Source organism: Carcharodon carcharias, chromosome 10 (genome assembly GCF_017639515.1).
Source record: "Carcharodon carcharias isolate sCarCar2 chromosome 10, sCarCar2.pri, whole genome shotgun sequence".
Classification (NCBI taxonomy): Eukaryota; Metazoa; Chordata; class Chondrichthyes; order Lamniformes; family Lamnidae; genus Carcharodon; species Carcharodon carcharias.
This window is the reverse complement of record NC_054476.1, coordinates 9008823-9036562: the sequence shown is the minus strand read 5'-3', so window position 1 is coordinate 9036562 and position 27740 is coordinate 9008823. Positions and strand designations below refer to the sequence as shown.

At 39.7% G+C, this 27740-nt stretch overlaps 1 protein-coding gene across 1 annotated transcript in view; it reads right to left on the bottom strand.

Annotated features, from left to right (window-relative positions):
- LOC121282936 (very-long-chain 3-oxoacyl-CoA reductase-B-like) overlaps window positions 1–27740 on the bottom strand; it is a 180742-nt gene that overhangs the window by 23572 nt on the left and 129430 nt on the right. Inside the window, exon 7 of the mRNA XM_041196760.1 lies at window positions 567–601. Within this exon, the coding sequence (XP_041052694.1) occupies window positions 567–601 (35 nt within the window). The remainder of the gene's footprint in view (window positions 1–566; window positions 602–27740) is intronic.

Sequence of the window (27740 nt, the reverse complement as noted above, 5' to 3'; positions counted from 1 at the left end):
TGTAAAACAGTGAAATATTTAAGCTAATTCCATTTATAACAGGCATTTATAATTGAATAATGTAACATGCAACCCAATGAGTTTTGTGGTTCTCTCCGATGTGGAATAAATCTGGAGGTTTCTTTTGTGGATTCTCTGGAGTTCAGCTGTTTTGCACTGCTCATGCGGTTAGCCAAGACTTCGTTTTTAAGTGACCAATGATTAAGAGTCCTGCATTCACTTACTTCACTGGTGCTTATGGCTGGTGAGGATATCCCAGGGAAATACCGAAGTGACAGCCTCTAAAATGTCAAAACTTACAAAGAAAACTAGGTTGTGCTAGACTGATGACTGAATTTTTGTGTGTGTGTGTGTGTGTGTGTGTGTGTGTGTGTGTGTTTTCACCTACAGAAAGAAATAGCCACGATATCAAAAGGGAAGACTTCCTTGAGCCTATGAATCATTCTCTGCTATGATACATATATTGTTACTCAATCATTTAAACAGAGAGACAAGGTTCATTAGTCATTCTAAATGAATTCTTGAAGGATTCTCCCTTATAAATAATAATGAGTTGAGTGACTCACCGCTCCACCATATCAGGCAATACCATCCTAGTCATCTGTAGGAGAAAAATAAGTGAAATAACAGAAGAAAATATCTGCAAAGCTCATCTGAGAATTGTGTTCGGCACTAAAATTTTGTTGCTATTATTTACAACTTATCAAAAGAAGTAAAATCAAAACATGACTGGTCTTCACATGAGTCTGCTGAAATAAAATATTTTCTTTTAGAATATTCTATACAATCCTATTTAAAATACTCATTGCATATACATGTTACAAATGAATCTTGTATTAGTAGCATAAACAATTCTCCACCACCATTTAAGAGTCACAGACTGGTACAGTTGCTTTACAGCAAGTGAACATATAAATGAAAACTTAATCCACTGGCATCAGGTGGAGTAGCTATAGCTGAATAGGCTGAACAGATTCAGGACAGGCCAGGGCCCCTGGGCAGCCAACCTATATTGCTGGAGCCTCAATACAAACCCCATATTCACTTGTGGAGACACAAGACAGTGACCCGCTCTACAGACTAAGTGGCGGACTAACCACCCTAAACTCAGCAAATGAGGAGGATATCACTTGGCCTCGGGGATTTACATTTGATAAATAGGCAAGCTGCAGGTGTTTCTGAAAAGGATACCCAAATATCCACCAAGGGCATGCCATGATTTGTACGATCAGAAATGTTCCAGAGCTAGCCTTACCACCTTCTTTCCAAATGAGTGATGACCCAAATTGGGGTAGTTTATTTCCACTTCTCCTGCCAATAGACAACCCATACAATCATCAATTATGAATGTAGCTGTTGTGACGATTCCCCTTTTATATTTTATCCTCTTCTATGAAGAGACCTAGAGCTGAGGTTCAGTCAACTCACTGGGAAAGGAAGACTCTGCAGGGAGAGCAGTGGCACAGCAGAGAGCTGAAGTAATGGCATCCCCAGGAATCAAAGATAACTTATGCCATCGGACCCAAAATCCTTAAACTGCCAATAAGAATGAATGATAACTTTTCCTGTTAAGGGCATGTCAGATCCCAGTGTACTTTAAGCTAGACCAGAGAAAGAACACCTTCTGCTGGGCTGTTTGAAATTATGCGCCTAAGAATATTAGCTCCTACTCGGCTTGCATTTGACTGAATTACAGCGGAATAATGTATCTGCCACACAGATGTGCTATAAACTTTCAGCATGGGCTGAGATAGGCCATTAGTCCATGTAAAGATATACAAGATGCTGCATGGGATGCGTTTGACCAGTTTGGGCATATGCTTTGAGAATAAGAGGTGAGGAAAGGCCATAGAACACCTCAAAGTGAAAACAATACCCCTGAAAATGATCCTCAGAAACTTCCAGTGGCAATATGGAAGCATGATCTTGTAGGTCCTTCACAACCAAGCAGATCCATGGGCATACTGGTTGATCATCTGTTGTAGCATGTCTATCTTGGACTGTCCTGTTTTAAGCAATCTGGTTAGCATTCTAGGGTATGGTACATGTGCAATCACAACAACTTCTTGCAGAGTACAAAATAACCAGAATAGAAACCAGCTTTCTTAATCAGAGTGTACTCTATGCCCTCAGTGCCAATAGTTTGTCTATTTAGGTTGACAATACTACTATCATGTCCTAGTATATTGTGAACTTTCAGTCAATACTTTTAAGACTGGACACACAGACTATTAAAATGGCTGCTTCAAATCATGTGACCTTTGACATTTTAAGCTTCAGACAGTCCTAAGTCTCAAGTGAATACCTAATTAAATATGAACATTCACATCCATCTCGGGAATTCACATATCACCTCATTTAAGGATGGATCAACACAAAAGAACTAGAGAATTCCAGCTGATCTGTTCCCCCTGGACAAGAGGGGGCATCAAAATTCAATCTGCACAAGACGGATGTGAATGGATCCTATCAACCTTCCACTGTAATATGATGGCTTCTTTCATCCAAATTAGACTGAATTCATCCCAAACAACACAGGATAATAGGAATCAACATACACACCACCCTTTGTTTGGAAAAGGGACTTTGAACTTGTGGAAGTCACATGATGAGAACACTATTTTGCAACTGGGTTTTCAAACCAGCAAGAAGCTGTTTGCAGTCAGAGAATTCCAACAGAAGAACTCAAACTAGCTGAAGTCATTCAAGTAGCCAAGGTAGTTAACAGCATTACCTTGGAAGTGAGAGATCCTAAAAGAGAGGACTCCCCCAACCTGTTCCAACTTCAAGTTCACCTGAGAACCAACCTCCTAGAAATTAGACTACAAGAAACTTTGTAGCCTGCTGTGAATCCTTTGTTTTACAAGAACTTCACTTCAACTTTAAAGCATTAATTTTATCCATGAAACTACAGGCTTGCCACAAAAGAGACTGAAATAATTATAAGCTGTAATAGTATCATCTATATCGATTTCATCTATACCTAATCTTTATGTATGTGAAAGGAGTGAGATGAGTAAGAATAATAACCTCCTTTGTTTTTAAACTCTCAAAAGCTGCTGCAGAAATGTATTTAATTTGGGATCCACATTCTGAGGCTAAGAAAACACATTCCTCTTAAAAACAAACATACTGATCATGGGAAGTAGAAGAAACACATGCATTCTGTCTGTGACACCAGCATCATAGAACAATACAGAACAAAGAGTCCATTTGGCCCAATGGGCCTATGCCAGCTCTTTGAAAGAGCTATCCAAGTAGTCGCACAACCTGTCTGCTCCAATAGCCATGCAATTTTTTCCCCTTCAAATATTTTTAGTGTTTTGCAGGTAGTCCGATCTAATTAGACAATGGAATCTAAGAGATGCTTATGAGAGGGGAATCCTCTTTAGGGCCCTTGTGTCTGTATTTCTGGTTTCCCATAAGGGTGCAAATTTTAGTAGCAATCAACTACCTGAGCTCCCAGAGATAGGAGAATATCTGGTAAAATATTCATGCTACGTTCAAGGTGATCCCGATTTACAGCTGGAAGCAAAATACTGTGGATGCTGGAAATCTGAAATAAAAACAGAAAATGCTAGAAAAGCTCAGCAGGTCTGACAGCATCTGTAGAGAGAAAAATAGCTAACATTTCCAGTCTGAATGACCCTTCTTCAGAGCTCTGAAGAACAGTTATATAGACTCGAAATGTTAACTCTGTTTCTCACTCCACAGGTGCTGTCAGGCCTGCTGAGTTTTTCTAACATTTTCTGTTTTTATTACAGGTGGAATCCTGGCAGAAGCACCTTGGAATGTCTAGTAATTGAAAAAAGGAAGGAGGGTTACTCCAAGGTCTAATGTTCTTGTGTTTTGGCTGTGCCACCAAAAGGCTATGGCTGAGCAAGGCTTTGTCACTGCATAAAATACAAAAAAAAAAATCACATTTTCCACAGCTAACTGAAACAGCACGCATGATTTGCAGATTTATGTAGTTCAACAGTTATTCTGTCCCTGTCAAAGTAGTTGCAATGAAGATTTTCATTTGTATTCTTACGTGTGCCAGAAATATCAAGGATTTCTGAATGAATGAATCGCTTTCAGTAATAAAAGCAAAATATTGCAGATGCTGGAAATCTGAAACAAAAACAAAGTGCTGGAAAAACTCAGGTCTGGCAGTATCTGTGGAGAGAGAAACAGAGTTAAAATTTTGGTCAAATATATCTTCTTCAGAACTGAAGGAGGGTAGAAATGTGATGGGGTAGGGTAGAGGGCAAGACAAATGATGCCAGAGCTACTTTAGGTGTTCAATGACAATGCCGGCTAAACAAGTATTGTACCTCCCGTGGGAGTCATTTTAAATGCAGTGATAGGTGTGAAGCAACACATCAAAAAAAACCTACAAATCACATTGCAGCAACCTGGGCCTGAAGCACTACTTCCTGCTGCAGGATAGAAGCTTGCATTTTGGCCTTGATCAAAATCACCAATTGACTTTGGAAATTTCCCTAATCAATTTTAAGGACTGGAGCTGCATTGATCTTTAATGGACACACTTGGTTAAATGGACCTGGTGGCATCCCAGTATGATTAGATCCTTGGTAAATTTATTGGTTGCATACAGATCCTTGCTTGGACTCTATTGGGAAATCAGCTTGCGTGTTACATTTTCCATGCAAGGGGGACCAAGTGGTACCACATGGTGAAACATGGTATTTTCATTTGCATGCTTGACATGAGGTCCCCCAACAGTCTACCAAAGATAGACTACACACCAGTGTGCAGATGATGCAGAAATAAGATATTCACTAAGGCAGTGCCTTTTTCAAATATCTTACATGCATACAATTACAAATATCTCTACAGCATCTGAACATTAAATTTGAAATGCAAATCTAATATTAAACCCCAGCTTCAGGTGTGATAATTTAACCTGTGACTAATATAAATTATAAAACAGTAATTTTAAGACTGTAATCCAACAATGTGACCCATCAGTGGGTGTATGACATAAAATTGGTAACTCCAATTTAAATAAATCTTTCAGAGAACTAATCTGAAGTGGTCTAGTTAAATCTTTTTAATCACAGAGCTTCTTGAATGCTGTTACATTATTGTATTTACAGTTAATGCTATAGGGTATTGCAATGCACATAATCTTCATAAAGCCATTAAATATTTTTTGGGATATACAATGCAGAATTTTAAAATATTTGTGGATTTTCTGTAATATTACTCATGAGAAGTCAGATGATGCACTATTTTGGGAGGTGTGCGTTACACCATGCATTTGGCAATGTTTTATTCCAATGCTAAGGCTTAAAGTCATGGGCCAAAAATAAATTTGCAAAGTTTTTGCATTGCTTTTTTTAAATAGATGGAAGGGAAAAGAACTTTTGTAGCACATTTCACACGCCTCAGGATGTCTGAAAATGCTTTACAGTTAATGAAGCACTGACGTGTGGTCACTTTTGTAATGTAGGAAAGTGACAGCCGTTTTGCACCTTGCAAGATCCCACAAATGGAAATGAAATAATTCCTCTATGAAGTCTTGATGCCAATATATTTCCAGGATTCTCCCCCCAACATGCTTTCTAGCCCAAAGATCAGATTGCAAAAGATTTTGCATAACCCAAACAGTGCTTTATAACAGTGCCTTATAAAGGAGTTCCCGTTATATCCAATCTAAGTGACAGACTGGGAAATATTGCTCTTCAGAGGGAACTGGTGTCCTATGAATCACTGAAAACATGTGCAGCAAGAAATTAGGATAGTAAATGGAATGTCAGCCTTAATCATGGAAGGCTTTGGCGTCCAAGAGTAATAAGTCTTAGTACCATTATACAGGGCCTTGGTGAGACCACATCTGGAGTAGAGTGTACAGTTTTGGTCTCTTTGCCCAAAGGAAGGATATACTGGCCTTAGAGGGGATGCAATGAATGCTCTCTAGTTTGGTTCTTGGGTTGAGAAGATTATCCTATTAAGGAGATATTGAATAGAATAGGCTTATATTCCCTACAATTTAAAATAATGAGGGTTAATCTAATTGAAATATAACATTCTTAAATGGCTCGACAGGGTAAATGGTGGGCAATTGTTCACGGGAATGAAGCATCTAGAACAGAGAGTCACAGTTGCAGAATAAAGGGCTGGCCATTTGGGACCGGGACGAGGAGAAATTTCTTCATTTAAAGGGGTGTAAAATTCTTGGAATTCTCTACCTTAAAGAGTGACGAATGCCCAGTCATTGATATTTTTTAGGTATACGGGATATACAGGGTTATGGGAATAATGCGGGAAGGTGGAGTTGAGATAGAAGATCCACCATGATTTTACTGAGTGGCTGAGTGGACTAAAAGAGCCGAATGGCCTACTCCTACATCATAGGCTCTTATAAATTGAGAACTTGTAATACTTTGAATTTCCTCAGCTCCAATGAACAAAAGGCCCCAACTTGATTCATCACCAGCAACCCTAATGTCATGAAATCAAATCCCACCCCAGTAAAGTGTAAATTCAATAGATCTGGAAATATGTTCGCTTGGATCAGGAAAACAAGCAAGTTATTGGATTGGTATAGAAAATAAAATGGCTTAAGGAAGGGAACATGTCGCTCTTTTGCAACCGGACCAACATGACAGTTCTACACAACATGGTTACCTATATGCGTCCTCTGAAAGGGCTAATAAATCAAACAACAATTGCTACAAAGCAAAAAATGGTTCACCACCTTTCAAGACAACCAGGAATGGGCAATAAATGTGATGGCACACACGCTGTCCATACTCCAAGAACCAGTTTTGAAGGATGTTACCACTACTCATGCATGGAAACACACAGAGAGAAAAGGAGGAGTAGGCCATTCGGCCCTTCGAGCCTGCTCCACCATTCATTATGATCATTGCTAATCATCCAATTCAATAGCCTGCTCCCACTTTCTCCCCATATCCTTTGATCCCTTTCGCCCCAAGAGCTATATCTAACTCCTTCTTCAAAACATACAATGTTTTGGCTTCAACTACTTTCTGTGGTAGCAAATTCCACAGGCTCACCAATCTCTGGGTGAAGAAATTTCTCCTCATCTCAGTCCTAAATGGTCTACCCCATATCCTCAGACTGTGACCCCTGCATCTGGGCTCCCCCACCATCGGGAACATCCTCCCGCATCTACCCTGTCTAGTCCTGTTAGAATTTTATAGGTTTCTGAGATCCCCCCCCACCCCCAACCATTCTTCTGAACTCCAGTAAATATAAGCCTAATCGACGCAATCTCTCTTCATATGCCAGTCCTGCCATCCCAGGAATCAGTCTGGTAAACCTTTGCTGCACTCCCTCATAGCAAGAACATCCTTCCTCAGATAAGGAGACCAAAACTCCACACAATATTCCATGTCCCTGTATAAACAATATTCCAAGGCCCTGTATAATTGCAGCAAGGCTTCCCTGCTCCTCTATTCGAATCCTCTCGCTATGAAGGCCAACATACCATTTGCCTTCTTTACCACCTGCTGTACCTGCATGCTTACCTTCAGCGAGTGGTGTACAAGGACACCCAGGTCTCGTTGCGCATCCTCCTTTCTCAATTTATAGCCATTCAGATACTAATCTGCCTTCCTGTTTTTGCTACCAAGTGGATAACCTCACATTTATCCACATTATACTGCACCTGCCATGCATTTGCCCACTCACTAAGCTTGTCCAAATCACACTGAAGTACCTCTGCATCCTCCTCACAGCTCACCCTCCCACCCAGCTTTGTCTCATCTGCAAGTTTGGAGATATTACATTTAGTTCTCGCATATAAATCATTAATATATATTGTGAATAACTGGGGTCCCAGCACCGATCCCTGCGGTACCCCACCAGTCACTGCCTGCCATTTGGAAAAAGACCCGTTTATTCCTACTTTTTGTTTCCTGTCTGCCAACCAGTTTTCTATCCATCTCAATACACTACGCCCAATCCCATACTCTTTAATTTTACATGCCAATCTCTTATGTGGGACTTTGTCAAAAGCCTTCTGAAAGTCCAAATAAACCACATCCACTGGCTCCCCCTCATCAACTCTACTAGTTACATCCACGAAAAATTCCAGTAGATTTAGTCAAGCATGATTTCCCTTTTGTAAATCCATGCTGTCTCTGTCCGATTCTGCCACTGTTTTCCAAGTGCTCAGCTATTAAATCTTTTACAATGGACTCTAGAATTTTCCCCACTACTGACGGCAGGCTGACTGGTCTATAATTCCCTGTTTTTTCTCTATCTTCCTTTTTAAATAAACTCATCCCCAGTGGCACCTAATGAATCTATTCGCCCTATAATGTGGTGCCCAAGACTATATATATATATATATATATATATATATATATATAAAACTCCAACTGCAGCCCAATCTTCTTTGCCTTTTCTTAGCCTTATTTACTTGTGCTCCCACCTTTAGAAACCTGCATATCTGTGCACCAAGGTGCATCTGCTTCACATCTCCATGCAAAGTCTGACCAGTACAGGTAGAATTCCTTTCCCCATCTTCTCCAAAAACCTATTGTTTTACAATTTCTTGGAACGAACTGCACCAACCCCTGAGCCAAAAGTCCTGTTAGCCTCTCTGCCTTCCTGCCGTTTTACAGGGTCTCATCTTTATCAATTCCTCAATTTGGCAACATCAAACTTGGAAACTGTTTTCTCAATTCTCAAGAGCAGATCACTTATGAAAAGCCGCTCAGCAGACCAACAAAAATCTCTTTAATTTCACCATTTGTTTTCTGTCCTCCAGGTCACTTTTCTACCCATGTGTCAAACATTTTTTTTTAACTCCATGTGTTATCACCCATGTCATTGGTATTATGTTTTAGCAATACTGTAAAATACCAAGATTAGAATCATCTACATGTACCAAACACTTTAAGTAGAAACATTCCGTAAATTAGTTGTGCTAGAATTTTTACAATTAATTTCAAAATGTCCTGACTTCCTAAGGACAAAAATGCTATTCCATTCATAAGGACTTTACAAAGTTAAAGCTGAGGACCATTCATTGAAATGCATGAGCATTGAGGTGGGGCCAGCATTGAGGGGGGTGCTTTTTTCTCAAGGCTACATTCTTGGAAAAAAAGGGAATGCTTTTGTGAACCAGGGAGTTCCTAATTTAATACATCAGGACTGTCAAATTTTCTTTAAAATCCTGACTGCTGTAATTAAGTTTTGCTTAGTTCCATAAACATGTAAATTGTTACATAAATAAATCAACACATGCAGAAAACGTCACTGCAATGAGCCTCTGAAAACAGTCAGCATCAGATTTTTTTCACAGCTGCAGTTGAATTAAAGAGAGATTAAAGTCAAAATTGGCAAGTTGATAATTGTCAATTTGCATTAAAGCCATGCAGTGCTTCTTTTTGGTACTAAAATTTAAATAGAGAGCATGGTCTCAGTGACTTCTATCAATTGCTTGCAATGACAAGTGTCCTCGTGTTAGAAACCGAACACTCTTGGTGGTAATGGCGATTTCATTTCAATTAATTTCTGTTTGGTAACATTGTGATTTTAAAACACTCCTTGCTCCAATGTATAAAATTAGCACTTTTCAAAAAATTGTTGTCAGTTTTCAGATCATGTGATCTATTGCAGAACTTTAGTTTCCTGGACTAATTTTTTGATCCAAAAGGTAATTCAGGGGCTGGCAAAAGAAATGGGAGCCACATTATACTTGCATACAGAATAATATAACTTCATGTTTGCCAAGGTCTGCAGCGTTTTCATTAGTCAAGTGATTTTTATGAGTGAGCTACCAGTTCCATTGGGAAACAAGCAGCAGCTGAAGTACAATCATTTTATCGGATTCCTGGAACTCCCTTACTGAGCACTACTGGCTACAAACTGACTGCAGGGCTTTGCCAATCTCACTCTATTTTATTTTTTGACATGCTAAATGAAACTGCTTATTCATTCCAGACAGATGCAACAAAATATTAATGATAGTTTGGTCAAAGGAAATCCAGGAAAATGCCTGCAACATCTACCTCTTGCATGAAATTAAAAAGGCAATGCCTTACAAATGTGCTTTATTAATTTAAGGGGGTAATAACGGATTAAACATCTTAGACAAAGAGCTCTTCAAATTTCATTTGCTTCATTTATCTTTGCATTAAACCTTTTCCTAATGCACATAAAAGCATATTTCCTTCTGAAATCACACAGTGGTGGAATTATAAATTCCTTGATGTCACTTTATCACAGAGATTTGTTAGTAAATCTCTCAGTTACAGGTTGAGGCACATGCAGTTTGTACCTGCCTTAAGAAAATAAGAGCCAGCCATGAGCCGCATGCTGTACAAACACACCTACCAAAGTTTTTCTTAGATAACTGTAATACTAACTATTTGAAATTGCCAAATTTACATTATGCTCACTGTGTGTTCTACTGTGTCATCTTCCATGACTGTCCAAGCTGTTCAATGGTGCTCAAAAGGCATTTAGATTTTCAGTCACAGACAAGTCTTAACAACAAATGGAGCGAGCTCCTGCTTGTAACTAAATAGAACCAGTGCTGGTTTAACTTCATGTCAACCCTATATAAGTGTTCTCTTAAAGGAATGGTTTCATAGAACTTTGTTAAAAAAACACCCTATGTCAGGACAGAGAGACAAACGAGATGGCTCACAGGCCTAAAGCTGAGCTATATGCTGCACTGACTATTCAACAATTGTATCTTCACACTCTGATTTGCTGAATCAGCTCCAGCACTCCAAATTAGCAAATTTACAAAGTTCAGATGCTCACTGCTGATTAAATGGATTGATTTCATTCCTAAGGCATCATCAACAAGTTTAGGGGGACAACTGTACTGCCAGATGGTAGCAATATTTTCTCCCATTGTGGAGGACAGTAATAAACCGAAATCAAACTAGCATGCAGAGTCACCATGTGCAAGGGCATCAAAATCAAAAACAAATTCCACTAACAAAGTGCCAAGCAGTACAATAATTTTGGTCATTAGTTTAAAGATCAGTTTGAAGTCATTTCTCTGAATGGGATACATGCAAAAGCCTAACTACTGCACAAGTGGAGCAAAAAATAGGAAACTATTGCTGACATGATCACACACACAAGTATCAGAAGAATTAACCTTGCCATTTAAAAAAAATCAAAGGAAAAAATACTACCAATCGTCGTCAAACTCTCCCAGCCAATTCTGAAAGATAGATAAACAGCTCAGTAGTACAGAATACAAAAGCATGAATGACAGGAACTAAACGATTAATTGAAGGGCCAAAAGTTAACATGAAATAGTATAGTTAACCACACAGATTGCTATTCATTCCATTTTCAGTGCAGTTGACCATTGATCTAGATGGTTTACTGCAGTTTCAGTAGTCAGCACATTGGGGACAGTAATTGTCAGGTCCATAATCAACCAAATCAGAATGAAACATGGATTATTACTCAGGTACGACAGGCCCTGTAAATGTGGTACACTAAGAGTCAATTGTAAAAACCAGAATGCAGATGAGGGAGAACACACCTGAGGTCAACGAAGGCTGCAAGTATGCCAATATCAGGATCGGGAACAAATTACTGTGCGCCGAAACACTTGTGATTCCCTCTCCCTTTTAGTTGTTCACTAAAATATCAAAGACCCCAGCCAGTTGCCAAGCCTATCGGCAGAGTTTGCTTGTTAGGACCAGGATACTCTTCTGAATCTACAGGTATTTTTGAAGTCCTCCAAAGTGGTTTTAAAGAGCTAATGAGAGTACCTTCCTGATGCGAAACAGTCAATAGGAAATTACAGTCAATTGAAATTTGATTAATGTCCAAGAACACTGAGAAATATGTTCTTTGGGATAATGGTAACCAAATCGCAATCCTGTTTTTAATAAATCAAAGTCCTGACAAGTTGATCAAAACTAAAATTAATTCAAAAGCAGGTTACTAGAACTACAGAAAAACTACTCCATGAAACTGTGGTCCATTAAATGCCATGTATTTTGTTAGGGTTTCACCAGGTGCTTCTCTAGCATTGTGTCAGACAAACACTGGAAGTCAGCCCTTACAAAGAGGAATACAACTTAAACAATAACCAAGAATGTGGCATTGTCCAGTAATTCAACCTGAAGTTACTGTAATTAGCTCAGTGAATTGACAAGTCCTCGAGGATGAAAATCTGAAATTGGAATCCTTGGGAGACTGGGAGCAGAGAGTCCCACTTGCATTCAGCAAGGAGATTTCCTCAAACAGTAGCTCAAAGTGAACTTCAGAAAAGCTCTGCGGCTGCTCCCTTCAAACACCAATCTCAAGACAGGTCAACAATTCTCCACGATATTACAAGGTTCAATAACATAAAATGCTTCATTTTAACAATCTGGTGATTCAAACATTATGCTAATTTGGAGAACAAGCTCTCTTGACTTCCTGTTTAACTTTTTCTATTAACGATCGCAGTCAGAAAATGCTGAGATTCTTGCACTATCCAGAGAATTTAGATTAACATGATAGTATTTTTAATTGCAAAGCTTAAAATTCCATGGCCAACCAGTCTCAATGCAACAATTGGCAACTGTGAGATCTGTAAAACTTGTTTTCCCTGCAATACAATTTATGGCTGTGCAGTGTGGATTCTACCCCAGCCAAGAAGCCAAAGCTACAGTAAAGGTAACTTTTAAAGGGATTAGCAAAATTTCAAACTGATGCTAAAGAGCAGATTTTTTTTGATGAATTGAAATGCAGCATATCATCCTATACATCATAGTCCTTTAATGTCAAATTGAGTTTTAATATTGGGCAAGAACTGATGAGGTAGCCCAACGTTTTCTTTGCAAAATCGAACAATGAGATAACTCAGCTCTGTATGTGTTCAAGTATTCATTTCATCTGCGAGGTGTGAAGCAAGCAGAAACAGGCTTTCTCCAGCTACAACACTTCAGAAGTTACCCAGTGTGCTGATAAACTTGTGCTGTTGCACTATTTTTCCAGTGATAGTGCTACAAAGTGATTACAAAAGTTGAAAACAGGAAGCACACTCCAAACTTGAGACATACTGGAAGAGATTAGATAAAGCTATGTCTAAATGTGGCCTGTGCTCTGTGACCAGGCAATGCTTTATGTGCACACTGGGCACCAAAAGTACTAAACGTTCTAATTCCCATGCATGGACATGTGTCATCTTAATGGACACAAAACACTAGCCAGGAAAAAATTTGTTAGTGCAACTTTAAAACTGCTGTATTGTGATTATAAAAATAAACTTCACATTTTTAGATATTACAAACCCAAGAAATCATAAATGGCACATATTAACCAATAATTTCACCGATCTGAATATACATGTAGGATCCAAATGGTATTATGTACCAGAGAATTTGTTCGCAATTAGCAGAGCTACTCATTTATCAAACTGTTAATAGTATACCGTTAACTTCCTAAATTAGTAGATATAAACAGTTTACAGTGGCTGGAGTTATTAGAGATCGAATAGTTAAAACAGTTAAGAGCATGTGAATGGGTCACATGTCCCAGATGCTGGTAAAAAATAAACATGTCTGCACAATTCATTTTTCTGCACGAGCAAAAACCTTAATTTTGTATGTTACATAAAATCTTGAATTCATGGCATTTGTTCCCCGAAGCACGCTTGCCAACGCCCACAGACTCTGTTCATCCACACACACTCACACCCACACAGTCTCTCTCAGGCTCACACACGCTCTTTCTCTGCAGTTTCACCTAGCACGACCTAAAGAGTATATTTATCTGCAGACACACAGTTGGGAATTATTTCCTATGCTGCTAATAACTTAAAGTCGTGAGGCTGCAACTAGTTTAGATTTCCATTTTCTCAGTGCCTTAAGAAAAATCTCAATAGTTCTGGAATTTTCTTTAAAGAATGCCTTATAAATTAATCTGTTATTGGGAAAAACCCTGTTACACTGCATTATTTGCCTTGCATAAAACTTAAATTTTATATAATTTTCTTTTTAGAATTTATACCCTAGATTAACACTGGGAAAACATTGTAGCAAAAATATAACTGGATGAATTTGTGCCTGTTATGTTTATTTGAATTATCAAATTATAATTCAAGAATACACCTTGCATAAAATGTGCTTAAATTTTCCTTTATCCTGACAGGGTATGTGGATTAGTTTTTCTTGCTTTAACTTTTCCAAATAAGTTTCCATCCTACCACAGTAATGACAGAGCCTTAATCAAAGTCACAAATGACATCCTTGTGACTGGTGCATTATCACTCCTTATTCTTTCTACAGCTTTAAGTCACCTATATTTACAGCCATAAAGCAAGATGCTGAGAACACAGGCTTTATAAACCAGTTTGGTCCTAAAGGTCAGCTTGATGTTATTCCATGCATGCTTTGTGAGTCGGCCAAAGGTGGTAGCTGCTTGTTATCTGCATCAAGGGACAAACTGTGTCACCATGGAGCTAGGGTAGCAGAATTTGCTTAAAAACTTCCAGTGGGATGCTATTTAGTGTGGAGGTGCAAAACACCTTGACCCATGACCATGGTTTTCTTGATGCTTCTAGTCAGGGAGGACAGGTTACAGGCATGGGAAATACCTGGTCTTTGCAGCTGATCGGTTATAAGGCCTGTGTTCTCACCACCTTGCTGCTGTATGGCTGTGAAACATGGATGACCTGCAGCTATCAAGGAAAGCTCAACAATTTCGATCTTTGCGGTCCACATGCATTTAAGTGGGCCAAAATGAGTCCAGCAAAAATTTCAGAGCAACAGCTAGTTGGTGTAGCCACTTTATGGAACAAAAATGTCTAGTGTTGCCGCAGGAAACCAAGATTGCTCAGAGACTGGTGATTCATTATCAGACAGCAGCAAAAACATGAATACCCATTATGTCACATTGGTAACATGGATGAAACGCCCATGAATTTCTATATGACCAGCAACTGAACTCTGGAGCAGAAAAGTTTGAAAACAGTTCTAGTGAAAACTACAGGATTCGATAAGACAAGATTTATGGTGGTACTAGCCTGCACTGCCAACAGAATGAAATTAAAGCTTATGGTAATTTTCAAACATAAAACCATGCTGAACATCAAGTTTCCTGCAAGAGCTTTTGTGCATGTCCATGACAATGGTTGGATGGATGAGGATGGATTAAAATCATGGATCAATGTGTGCACTATCACTGGAAAAAATAGTGCAACAGCACAAGTTTATCAGCACACTGGGTAACTTCTGGCCTACATAGAGAATGCAGCTTATTAGTGTGGGACATTCCGATCCCATACAGCTAATGAGATCAAGATGTGCCTGCAAAGAAATAACACCTACATTGCACTTATACTGAGGGGTGTCTAACTCAGTAGTTCAACATTGTGTGCTTGAACATGCCATTCGAGAATAACATTTGTACCAAATGTAATAGGTGGATGGTTGATGGAGGAAAAATACCTTCGCAAAGAGTGGAATTTTTTTGCTGCTCCATTTGATGTTTTGTGTGGTTACCACCAGCAAATTGTGGAATGCTATTAGTGCACAACTACCATTAGACCATTCAAAAAAATGCAGAATATTTAATTCAATGAATGGAGAGGAAAGTGACTCGTTGTGGAGGGGTGATTACGAAACCGAAAGCACCGCATCTGATCCAGAGCAGAATCCTTATGATGACACCACAGCCCAAGAGACTCGTAACAAATTTGATGAACTCTTTGCGTCGGATGCCAAAGACAATGAATTTGACTGGTTTTAAAACACTTTTATTGTGGTTAAAGGTATCTTTGCACAATTAATTTAAGCCATGCCAAATTAACTTAATTGCATTAGCTGTGTTTTCTTTCATATTTTGAAATGCAACAACCCACAACAGAGGTTCACATTTTATACTTAGCATGTAAGTAAACCCCTGTTTTGAGACGACTTGAGGCTCCAATGGTCAATGCCGACATCTCCGGTAGCCCACATGCAACTTCTAATGTATGTTTTAACACTGGTACAGGTCATTTGGCCTAACTAGTTTGCCAATGTTTACTTTCCATGCGAGGAAAATTGTTCTAATCGGATTTATCCGCCCTCCTCCCAAATGACAGCACATTTATCATCCTGTGTATGCTGGGCTAATCTGATTTAAATTTATACTTATGACCTCCAAACACACTAACCTGCCTCATTTTAAGGTAATATTCTGGACTCCTCTCCAACACTTTCACGACAACTTGCATCAGGTTTGCAGTCAAGCTCAAGGTAAACCTGGCTGTAGCCCAACATCCACAGCATCACAGATTTTTTAATTTTAAGTATGAGAAGAAAAATACTATGCTGTAAAATTTAGCTAACCGCTATCCTTGGGCTGTAGGGTTTTGAAGCTATTTTGTGGAGATCATTGGACTGTATAAAGAATGTTCAATACTTAGAAAAGTGTCCAGAATTTACACAAGAGCACTCCCTGTACAATTTCTAGAGTTACAGCAGAACCACAATAATGTTGTAACATCCTTTTGTGGGACTGAAAGAAAAAATCCAACACATGCAATTACCTGCTGGATGAGTCAAACTATTGTCGTTGTTTAGCTTCCTACATTGTAGGTGGGAAAGCACACAATACATACGTAGCAATTGTGGAAAGTTTATAAACATCAACTACTTCAATACTGGTTTTATCTTGTACCATAGGCTGAGGGTAAGATTTATAGGCAAGAGATTTTCCGGTTCTGTACTTGGGCACGTTAGATTGCATGGGCACAATGGAGAGGAAAAAAAGCTGGACAGAGAAAATACATGCCAACGCCAAAAAAGTCATATAATTAAATCAATATCTGCATGGACCTGAATGATAGGCTTGCCGGAGCATCATATTCAATATAAATAAGTCATACAGAAACTTAATTATATTTACAAACTGATCTCCCGTGACATTGCTCTAAGGTTCAAGTTGCTAACCAGTGTTTATATCATGTAATGCACAACTGCCAGAAATCATTTAAATATCAAAACTTGTATCAGGCTAAAAAAAAAACTCAAAAATTCAAATTAAGCAAAGTTGCAAAGGTTGAAGGTTGACAGAATTTGACCCAAAATACTTCTAATCAGACCAGTTCAATATTTTAAAACAAAAACAGAATTACCTGGAAAAACTCAGCAGGTCTGGCAGCATCGGCGGAGAAGAAAAGAGTTGACGTTTCGAGTCCTCATGACCCTTCGACAGAACTTGAGTTCGAGTCCAGGAAAGAGCTGAAATATCAGCTTTTTCCTGGACTCGAACTCAAGTTCTGTCGAAGGGTCATGAGGACTCGAAACGTCAACTCTTTTCTTCTCCGCCGATGCTGCCAGACCTGCTGAGTTTTTCCAGGTAATTCTGTTTTTGTTTTGGATTTCCAGCATCCGCAGTTTTTTTGTTTTTATCAGTTCAATATTTTAATTTTTTTTAAAAATACACAGCATTTATGTAGAAATAGAAGACAACTTAAAAAAGAGCAAAATAAATTAAAAATCCGATTTTATAAAGCAGTAGGAAAATCCTGGGTCAGAGGTCAGACCAGGTTAGTAAAGGAAAGTACAAAGATAAAATGAAACCCCTAGTCATACATGGTTGATTGCGGCCTGTTTGCTCGCACAATAGTGAGGCCCAACTGAAGAATTCAAGATCCAGAAAAGATAAAACTGTAATTACAGACTTTGGCGTATAAGTAGATCTCCAAAGAGATTTTTGACAGTAAACTGAACTGTATTGTTGAATGCAACCATTTTTGTGAATTATGTTAAAAGTCTGATTTTACACCTCAATACTTAGTTGCTTATAAAATTAAGACAAAACTATTGAAGCGCCTTTGCGATTTCACTGTTTTGTATCCTGGAAGCTATGAAATAGGAATGGTGCAAATCAACAGTTAGCTTACCAGACGATAGCTATTTCAATGTATGCTGTTATTTAGTTAGGCTTGAAGTGAGACAGATGTGACAATTTGAATGCGACATCCATGAAATAGACATCCTACTGATGGGTGTTACATGGAAAACATATTGGATCTTCCAGGGCATCCTTTACAGTGAGTTGGAAGACATGATGTTTTATAATGACAGGAGTTACACCATGTAATGTATAATGTATGCCTGAGGCAAAGATTATATCAAGTTACATGCAACATACAACACAGAAACAAGCCATTCAGCCTGACCAGTCCATGCTGATATTTATGCTCTACTCAAGTCTTTCATATATTCTTTATGTCTGGGATCTGGGTATCATTGGCAAAGCCAACATTTATTGTCCATCCCTAATCACCCTTGAAAAGGTGGTGGTGAGCTGGCCTCTTGAACTGCTGCGATCCTTACCGCATGGGTAGACCTCCGGTGCTGTTAGGGAGGGAGTTCCAGGATTTTGACCCTCCAAGAGTAAAAAAGCGGCATATATTTTCAAGTCAAGATAGTGTGCAACTTGGGGGAGAAATCACAGGTGGAAGTGTTCCCATGTGCCTGCTGCCCTGTTCTTTTAGGTGGTAGAGGTCACATGTTGGAAGGTACTGTTGAAGGAGCCTTGGTAAGATGCTACAGTGAATCTTACAGATGGCACACATTTCTGTCACTGTGCGACGGTGCAGGGTATGAATGTTTAAGGTGGTGGATGGGGTGCCAGTCAAGCAGGCTGCATTGTCCTGAGTGGTGTCAAGCTTCTCAAATGTTGGAATCGCACTCATCCAGACAATTTGAGAATATTCAAACACGCTCCTGACTTGTGCATTGCAGATTGCAGACAGGCTTTGGGAAGTCAAGAGGCGAGTTACTTGTCACAGAATTTCCAGCCTCTGACCTGCTCTTGTAGCTACAGTATTGCTGATCCAGTCAAGTTTCTGGTCAATAGTAACACCCAGGATGTTGATGGGGAGGGATTCAGCGTTGGTAACTCCGCTGAACGTCAAGGTTAGATCATCAGATTCTCTCTTGTTGAAGATGGTCATTGCCTGGCACATGTGGGGAACAAATATTAAGTGCCATTTTTTATTTGTTCATGGTATGTGGGTGTTATTGCCCATCCCTAATTCCACTTGAACTGAATTGCTTGCTAGGCCATTTCAGAGGGCATTTAAGAGTCAACCACATTGCTGTGGGTCTGGAGTCACACATTGGCCAGACCAGGTAAGGACAGCAGGTTTCCTTCTCTAAAGGACATTAGTGAACCAGATTAGTTTTTCCGACAATTGAAAATAGTTTTGTTTTAACGGTCATTATTAGACTTTTAATTCCAGATTTTTATTGAACTCAAATTCCATTATTTGCCATGATGTGATTCAAACCCTGGTCCCCAGAGCATTACCCTGGGTGCCTGGATTACCAGTCCGGTGACAATACCACTATGGCACTGCCTCCCCTCACCCCCCCAAGCCCGAATGCTGTTCAGGTCTTGTTAGAGATGGGCACAGACTGCTCAAGTATCGCAGGAATTGTAAATGGAACTGAACATTACAATCTGCTATGTCGGAGGGAGGGTCATTGATAAAGCAGCCAAAGAAAGTTGGATCTGGAAAAATGCTAATGAACTCCTCAGCTCTAGGATATCACTGCCTCTTCTCATTTTTCCTCATCTAAATATCAGTGTTACCCCTCCATTCCATTCTCCCTCATACACTTACTTAGCCTCCCTCAATTGCATTTGTATTATGACTCATCTATTCCCAATGGTAGCAGGTTCCACATTCTTATCACTCTCTGGCTAAATAAATTTTGTTCTGAATTGCCTATTAGATTTCTTTGTGTCTAATATTGATAGGCTGTAGTTTTGACCTTCCCCACAAGCAACACTGCCTACTCCATCAAAATCAAAAGGCTTCTACTACATCATTCCCTCAGCCTTCCCTTTCCAAGAGAAGGGAGATCCAAGCCTGCTTAACATGTCTCAATGGTATAACCTCTATCACCCTTCTAAGTCTTTTTTTCACCCTCTCCAGTGTCTTTATATCCTTTTAATAAAATGATGCCCAGATTTGTACACAGTACTCCAAGAGTTGCCGAACCAAAGTCCAACATAAGTTTAGCATAATTTCTCCACTTCTCAACTCTGTTCCTCTAGAAATAAACCCAAGTGCTTGGTTTGTTTTTGTCTTATCGACCTATGTTGCCATGTATTTGTACTCCTCTGTCCCATTGCTCTTCCACCCCATTTAGATTCTTATTTTCCAATTAACGTGACCTGCTTTTCTTACCAAAATGCAAGATCTCTCAATAAGCTATGTTGAAAATGCCCATTCAGCAAGTTTATTCATGTCTTTGTAATTTATTCTAGTCCCTCTCAGCATTGACTATCCATCCTAATTTGGTGCTGTCCACAAATTTAGAAACTTTATGAACATAAGGGGAGGAGCTGACCTTTCAGGCCATCTAGCCTGCTTAGTCATTCTGTTAGACAATCCCTGCTTTGCACTTTAGCTCTATCTACACCTTCCTTTGCTCCATCTCCCTTGCTACCCTTACCTTAGAAAATTCTCTCTGTCTTAAAGCTCCAATTATCCCAACATCAACAGCCTTGTGGAGAAATGGGTGTTCCAGATCACCACTACCCTTTGAGAGTATTCTTTCCTGATTTCCCTCCTGGATGGATGAACTAGTTCTAATTTTATGATAACGCCCTTTGTTCTTAATTCTCAACCTGAAGAAATAGCTTCTCTGTATCTATCCAATCCTTTTAACATTAAGCACCTTGATTAGATCACCAATCTTCTATACGCAAGGGAATACAAGCAAAGTTGACACCACCCCTCTTCAATGCGACCCCTTAAGATAACTCATTCTTCATGTGGCTCTTTGTCTTGTCCATTTTTTTCTCCTTCTGTGTGGCTGTCATAGGCTTTCCTCATTGTATTGTCGAATGCTTCGTCTGACTGTATTTTACTCATTCTACATACCTTCCTTCATGTGCTTCCTTCCTTTTCCTGCATGTCTGTCACAATGCTCCTGCACTAATATTCCATTGCCTTTTAAGTGCTAGGGTGCATATGAAAAGCAGTAACTGCATTGCACTGCATAGCACGAGTGGGGTGTGATGAAAGGGAGAGTTTGACAACCTGGCGGGCACTTGAAAGAAATGGTAGGCATGGGGTTAGAACTAGGGATAATAAATATGACAATGAGATAGGCATTACAGATGCAAGAAAATGGGATTGGCAGAATTGGATCAATTTGACAATGTACATTTTAAAATAGATATTTCAGTGCCAATGAGGATACGATAATTGACATTAAAAAACAGAAAGTATGATCTTTTAAAATCCGATCAGTATTATCAAATCACTCTACAGCAGGAGTTAGTTGGATAGGTTTTCCAAATACAGGTCACCCAGGAGGTGTTACAGTTCTAACTTTTTTTTAAAAACAATTGTACTTCAACAGGAACACGCAAGTGGGCAATTTTCATTGAGGCAGTTCTACTTTGACAAATTTTTACCCTCTGTAAAGAGAGAGTTTCTAACACCTAACCTCAAGGAGAATTGTGCAAACCACTGTTGATAATATTGTGTGGGTGTTATTAGACAGCACCAAGGTCACTCTTTGTGAAGTTAAACGCTTCACATCTGACTTGAGCAAAGCAATAGAGAAAGCTTGCTGTGTCACCTTTGTCACTATTTAACCACTATAAACTACAGCAACGTTGAAAGTGGGCATGAAATCAGGCCAATTCTTTTAGCATTCCTTTCAACATCCAGGATATAAAAAATGATACTGTTGCATTAAAGCTGCACATTTACTACATTATTCAACATTTCACAAAAAAGCTACCTCATTATTGACTTTTTTATTTATGGCATGTGGGCGGGGCAGGGTGAGGGGAGGTGTCTGTGGCAGGGTCAGAATTTATTGCCTAAACCTATTTGCCCTTGAGAAGGCAGAGACAAGTTGCTTCCTTCAACCTCTGCAGGTCATGTGGTGTAGGTACTCCCAGGTGCTATCGGTGGGAAGTTCAACTCAGCAGGAGAAGAATGGAGATATATTCCCAAGTCAGGATAGTGGGTAACTTGAAGAGGAACTTGCGGTTGGTAATACCTTGTATTTCCATGCGGCTGCTGACCTTGTCCTGGTATGTCTGAAAGATGCTGGCAAAGAAGTCTTAGCTAGTTGTTGCAGTGCATCTTGCAGATGGAACACACTGTAGACAGTACGCTGGTGGTGAAGGAAGTGAATGTTTAAGGTGTTGGATAGGCAGCTTTTTCCTGGATTGTCCTGTGTTGAGTTTCTTGAAAGTTGTTGAAGTTGTACTCATCCATGTCTTGTTTATATTTTCAATGATGCAGAGGCCATTGACACTAGCTGAGCTAACTTCATTGATGGCACATTTTCCTAACATGAACATATACCTGCAGTAGCTGAACTCCGTCAAGACAGTCTCCAACATGTGCTGACCTTCAACCTCCAGGTCAGGTGACCCCATATATAGTACAGGATACCATATAGTATCTAATACTAAGTCTACAACCACAATCAGCTATTATCACGACATTTCCTTTTTCATAAACTTTTATACAACTCAAGTACATTGTCATGAAGCTATTACTGTATATATTATTGGAAAATATTTTTCTTTTAAAACAGAGGTTTAGTCTATGGATGTGTCTTAATTGGATTAGAGCCAGCTAGTCTGGGTCCTTTGATGTGTACTAATTTTGAGGTGTAAGAGAGGTAGAGTGCATTTGCATTTTTTGACAACAGCATTCAAGAAGTGGGGTGAAATCTGGCACCTAACTGGCAGGGACCAAGCAATATGTTTATATTACAAATAAAATTGGTAATATGAAAGGGGTTTTATTATTAGAAGGGGAGCTCAAAGACGCTAGTGATACAATGAGAATTTACATTCAATGAGATGTGCTGGATACAACCAAGGTCAGTTTTGTGTGTGAGCACAGGCAATGTAAGATCAAGGTAGCTGTAAGCCTATAACAGTCTTCTCAGGAACCAAAGTGAAAGGAACATCATTTTGAATTTGTAAGGTGAAAATTGGTGTCTGTTGAAAGTGTATGGGTTGCTGTTGCCTTAATGGAGATTAGTTTAGGAATTTGTTAAAAGTTATGATAGTAGTAATTTGTAGCCATGTGTATATATTTAACTTGTGTAAATTAATAAATGTCTCATTTATTTTGATGTAAAACCTCTCGAGAACAGGTGGTCTGATTCCTAAATGTACAGCTGCATCTCAAACATACCACTTAAAATATAGGTTATGACAGTTGTTTAAAGTTTGCCCCTGGGATTTTTTTAATAACTCAGCATTACCCAAAGGCTGCCTCATCGACATATACAAAGTCATTTATCTATTCTTTCTCACTCTGTCTTGATCAATCTGTTTTGTCTTTTACTCATCTCTATCTTTTTCACAATTCTTCCACTGGATGCTCTGAATGGTGACAGAGGTGATTTTGAAGGACAAAGGGCCTTTCTCCAGCTCTGTGTCACTATCACCCCTTGGATAGTTTTCAGGACTCAGGCCTCATCTGGTTATCGATTGCTCCACTGATGCATTTTGGTCTCTGATCTTCAGCTACACTTTCTAGTTCAGGGCAGGATTGCATTTCATTTGTTTTCCATAAGAATTTCTGGTTTCTCCTGCGCTGTTGTCCGTTTGGAGTCTGCGCTACATAAAACCTCAGTTCTCTTGTGACTCCTGTGACAACAGCAGGATTCCAGATCCCTTCATGCTGAATCCTCACTGTCTGCCCCATGTTCAGGTTAGGCGCCTCGATCAACGTACTGTTTCTGCTTCCGTTGTCTGAGTTTGAGCAGGTCTTGCACACTGCAGCTCACTGGCTGTGGAAATAACAGTTGAGGCGCAGTTGGAAGTTTAGTTCTTAGACTTCTCCCCATCAGGAGCTGTGCTGGAGATGATTTAATGCCCTCTAATGAAGTATTCCTAAAATACAGCAGAGCCGGGTAGGGGTCCCCATCTGCCTTTGCCTTCTTCAAAAGGTGTTTTAAGGTCTGCACGGTTCATTCCACCACTCTGTTGGATTGTGGATATTTAGGAATTAACGTAGCGTGGCAAAACTCGCAGTCAGGCGCAAATTTACGAAACTCAGCACCCAAGAATTGTGGACCGTTATCTGAGATGAGCACTTCAGGTATGCTGTGGCAAGCAAAACTTGATTTTAAATGATTTTTACAGTGATGCTCTTAAAATCATTTCTCAGCAGCAGCGACTCAAAAAACATCGAGTAATAATCGATACTCGATAATGGATACTCTCTGTTGTCAAATGTGAACACATCTACTCCAACTTTCTGCCAGGGCTTCTCCGGAACACTGATCGAAGTGGTTTTTCTGTTTTGATTTACTCTACTTTTGCCTGTACACGCATTCACCATTTTTCTGATTTGCCCTCCTATTCCAGGTCAAAACATTACAACTCGAGCTCTTCTCCTGCATGTTTCTATGCCGAGATGACTTTCATGTATGCACTGCAGCATTTCTTTCCTTAGTGTTGCAGGAATTATGATCTTTTCTCCCTTGAAAAGTAGACCTTCTGCTACATGAAGTTCCTCATGAAAGTTCCAGTTCTCTTGTACAGCAGAAGGAGCTCCGCTCCAGTGTGTGGGTCAGCCAGTTTGCACAATCTGCTGCAGTTTTTTCAGGGTGGTGTTGTTCTTGGTCACTTCCCTGATCGCATCAGTTTGGTTACAGACCCAGGTAAGTTATTTGTCAGCAATTAAACCTGTGCTTGCTCCTCTTCCTCAGTAATGGGTGGGTATGCACGTGACAGTGTATCTGCAATGCACATTTCCTTGCCCAGTTTGATTTAACTCTGACTTGGTACTTCTGCAGATGCATTAATCATCTTTGGATTCTTGGTGGTGCACAGTTCAGGGGCTTTTTAAGAACAGCTTCCAAAGGCTAATGATCAGTCTCTACCTCCATGTCTCTGCCATAGACAACCTGGTGGAAGCGTTCTAGGCCAATCACAATTGCTAGCATTTCTTTTTCTATTTGGGGATACTGCTGCTGTGTTGCTGTCATTGCCTTTGAAGCATATGCCACTGGTGCCTCATTTTGCTAGAGGACAGTTCCTAGGCCAGTCTTTGAAGCGATCACTGAGATCTCAACCAGCCTGGGTCAGTGTTCTCTTCAGACTGGTCAAGGTTTCCTGGTGAATTTGTTCCCAATGCTACTCCACATCATTTTGTAGAAGTTCTCCAAGAGGTGCTGTCAGGTCAGACATGTTCGGAATGAATTTCCCAAGACAGGTCACCATTCCCAAAAAACTCCAAGCTTTTTTTGCATTCTGGGGTGGCATGTTCACAGCTGCTTTGATTTTACTCTGGTCTGGCTTCCACTTATTAGCATATGTCCCAAGTATTTAATTTTATGAAGACCTATTTTGCACTTTTCCTTCAACTTGATGTTCCTTTCCCGCTCTGGCCGCACCTGCCTCAGTCTGTGGTCATGTTCTTCTTGTGAAGCTCCCCAGACCAGCACATCATCTATATAGGTTTCCACACCCTCTAACCCTTCAAACAGCTGCTTCACTGTTCTGTGAAACACCTCCGGAGCTGTATTAATACCAAAAGGTAAGTGTAAAAACCTATGTCGTCCGTATAGTGTGTTGAAGGTGCAGAGACAGGAGCTGCGTTCATCCAGCTTGACCTGCCAGAAGCCTGAACCCACATCCAAGACTGAGTAACATTTAGCAACAGCTAGCTTACACATGATCTCTTCTACTGTGGGCAGCTGGTAATGCTCCCTTTGTGCTGCCTGGTTTAGGTGTCTGGGATCCAGACCAGGCTCGCAGATTCCCATCTGGTTTTTCTACAATTACAATTGGATTAACCCACTTTGTCGGCCCTTCAATTTTCTTGATGTGAAGTTTCTCCATTCTGTCCAACTCTGCTTTCAAGCGGTCTCTCAGCATTACTGGTATTTTCCTGGATGGGTCTATTTTGGGTGTCACAGTTTCATCAATCTTGATGGTATGTTCTCCTTTTAGGCAACTAATCCCCTGGAACACATCTTTATGCTCGCTCAGGATGTCATCAGTGGTGACAGTCATTATTCTCTTGATTAGCTTCAGATTTTTACAAGCTTTGACTCCAAGAATGGGTTTTGCATCAATTTTCATTACTATGAATGGAAATGCTTAAGACTGTTTTTTGTCATTCAGCAAGTGTGGATTTGCCTTCTACTGCAATTTTTCACCTGTATAAGTAGACAGCTTCACTTTTGTTTTAGTTAGCTGTTTTTCTTTGCTTATTTTACAATACAGGCTGATGGGAATGACATTTGTTTGTGCACCTGTGTCAAGCTTGGAATTCACCGTCATGTTGGCAATTTTTACATCAACCTTCCATATCTCATGATTAATTCCGTATTCTTTTTAACTTTTCCAAGGTAATTAGGGTGAATTTAGTCTAAATGGTTTTCTATTTACAGAAGAAAATTTTGCAACTTGTGCTGATGAAAGGTCATCAGCCTGAAACGTTAACACTGTTTCTCTACAAAGATGCTGCCGGATCTGTTGAGTATTTCCAGCTTTGAACTTTCCTGTTTCTATGTTCATAGGAAATTCAATGCACCATTCAGCCCCTTGAACCTGCTCCATTATTCAATCAAATTATAGCTGATCTATATTTCAAGACCATTTACCTGTCTTTGATTCAGATGCCTTGATATCTTACCAAAAAAACATCTATTTATCCTCTGCACCCTCTCCAACACCTCCATATCGTTCTGGTAATGTGGTGACCAGAATTGCACGCAATATTCCATGTGTTTCCAGCTTTGAACTTTCCTGTTTCTATGTTCATAGGAAATTCAATGCACCATTCAGCCCCTTGAACCTGCTCCATTATTCAATCAAATTATAGCTGATCTATACTTCAACACCATTTACCTGTCCGATTCAGATCCCTTGATATCTTACCATACAAACATCTATTTATCTCAGTCCCGAAAGTTTTAATTGATTTAGCATTCGCTGCTTTTTAAGGTTTTTTTTTCAAAATTCTACTATCCTTGATGTGAACAAATGCTTGTAAGTGAACTATATGTCATATAAAAATATTGTGCCCCTGTTGTAGATTCCTGGCAAAAAGTCAGGGGATCTTCTCCCACCAGAAACCTCTGCTGAACAGGAAGACAAAAAAATTCTCATTTCAAAATAACTCTGTCATGACCTGGAAAGAAAGTGATGAACAGCAAAAGCTCCAAGAACAAATAATAAATATATATATTTTTTACTTATTCTTTCACAGGATGTGGGCATCACTGGCTTGGCCAACATTTACTGCCATTGAGAGTTGGCGGTGAGACACCTTCTTGACCCACTTCAGTCCATGTGGTGTAGGTACACCCACAGTGCTGTTCGGGAGTCCCAGGATTTTGACCTGGTGACAGTAAAGGAATGGCGATATACTTCCAAGTCAGGATGATGTGTGACTTGGAGGAGAACTTGCAGGTGGCATTGTTCCTATACAATGGCTGCTCTTGTCCTTCTAGATGGTAGAGGTTTGGAATGTGCTGTCGAAGGAGCCTTGGTGAGTTACTGCAGTGCAACATGTACATGGCATACACCGCTGTGGTGGTGGAGGGATTGAACGTTTAAGGTGGTAAATGGGATGCCAAACAAGCAGGACGCAATATTAAAAGGGAAAATACGGAACTATACTGTGGGCTGACCAGCCCCCTAAGAGAGTAAAGACAAGTGATAGCACAAGTGTTCAAAAAGGACATGATGACAACTATCCAACTTTCACCTTAGGGCTCTATAAGCTCAAAGCAAATAATGGGAATTAGTTTCCCACCAGTTCAACATTCAAGACAGTG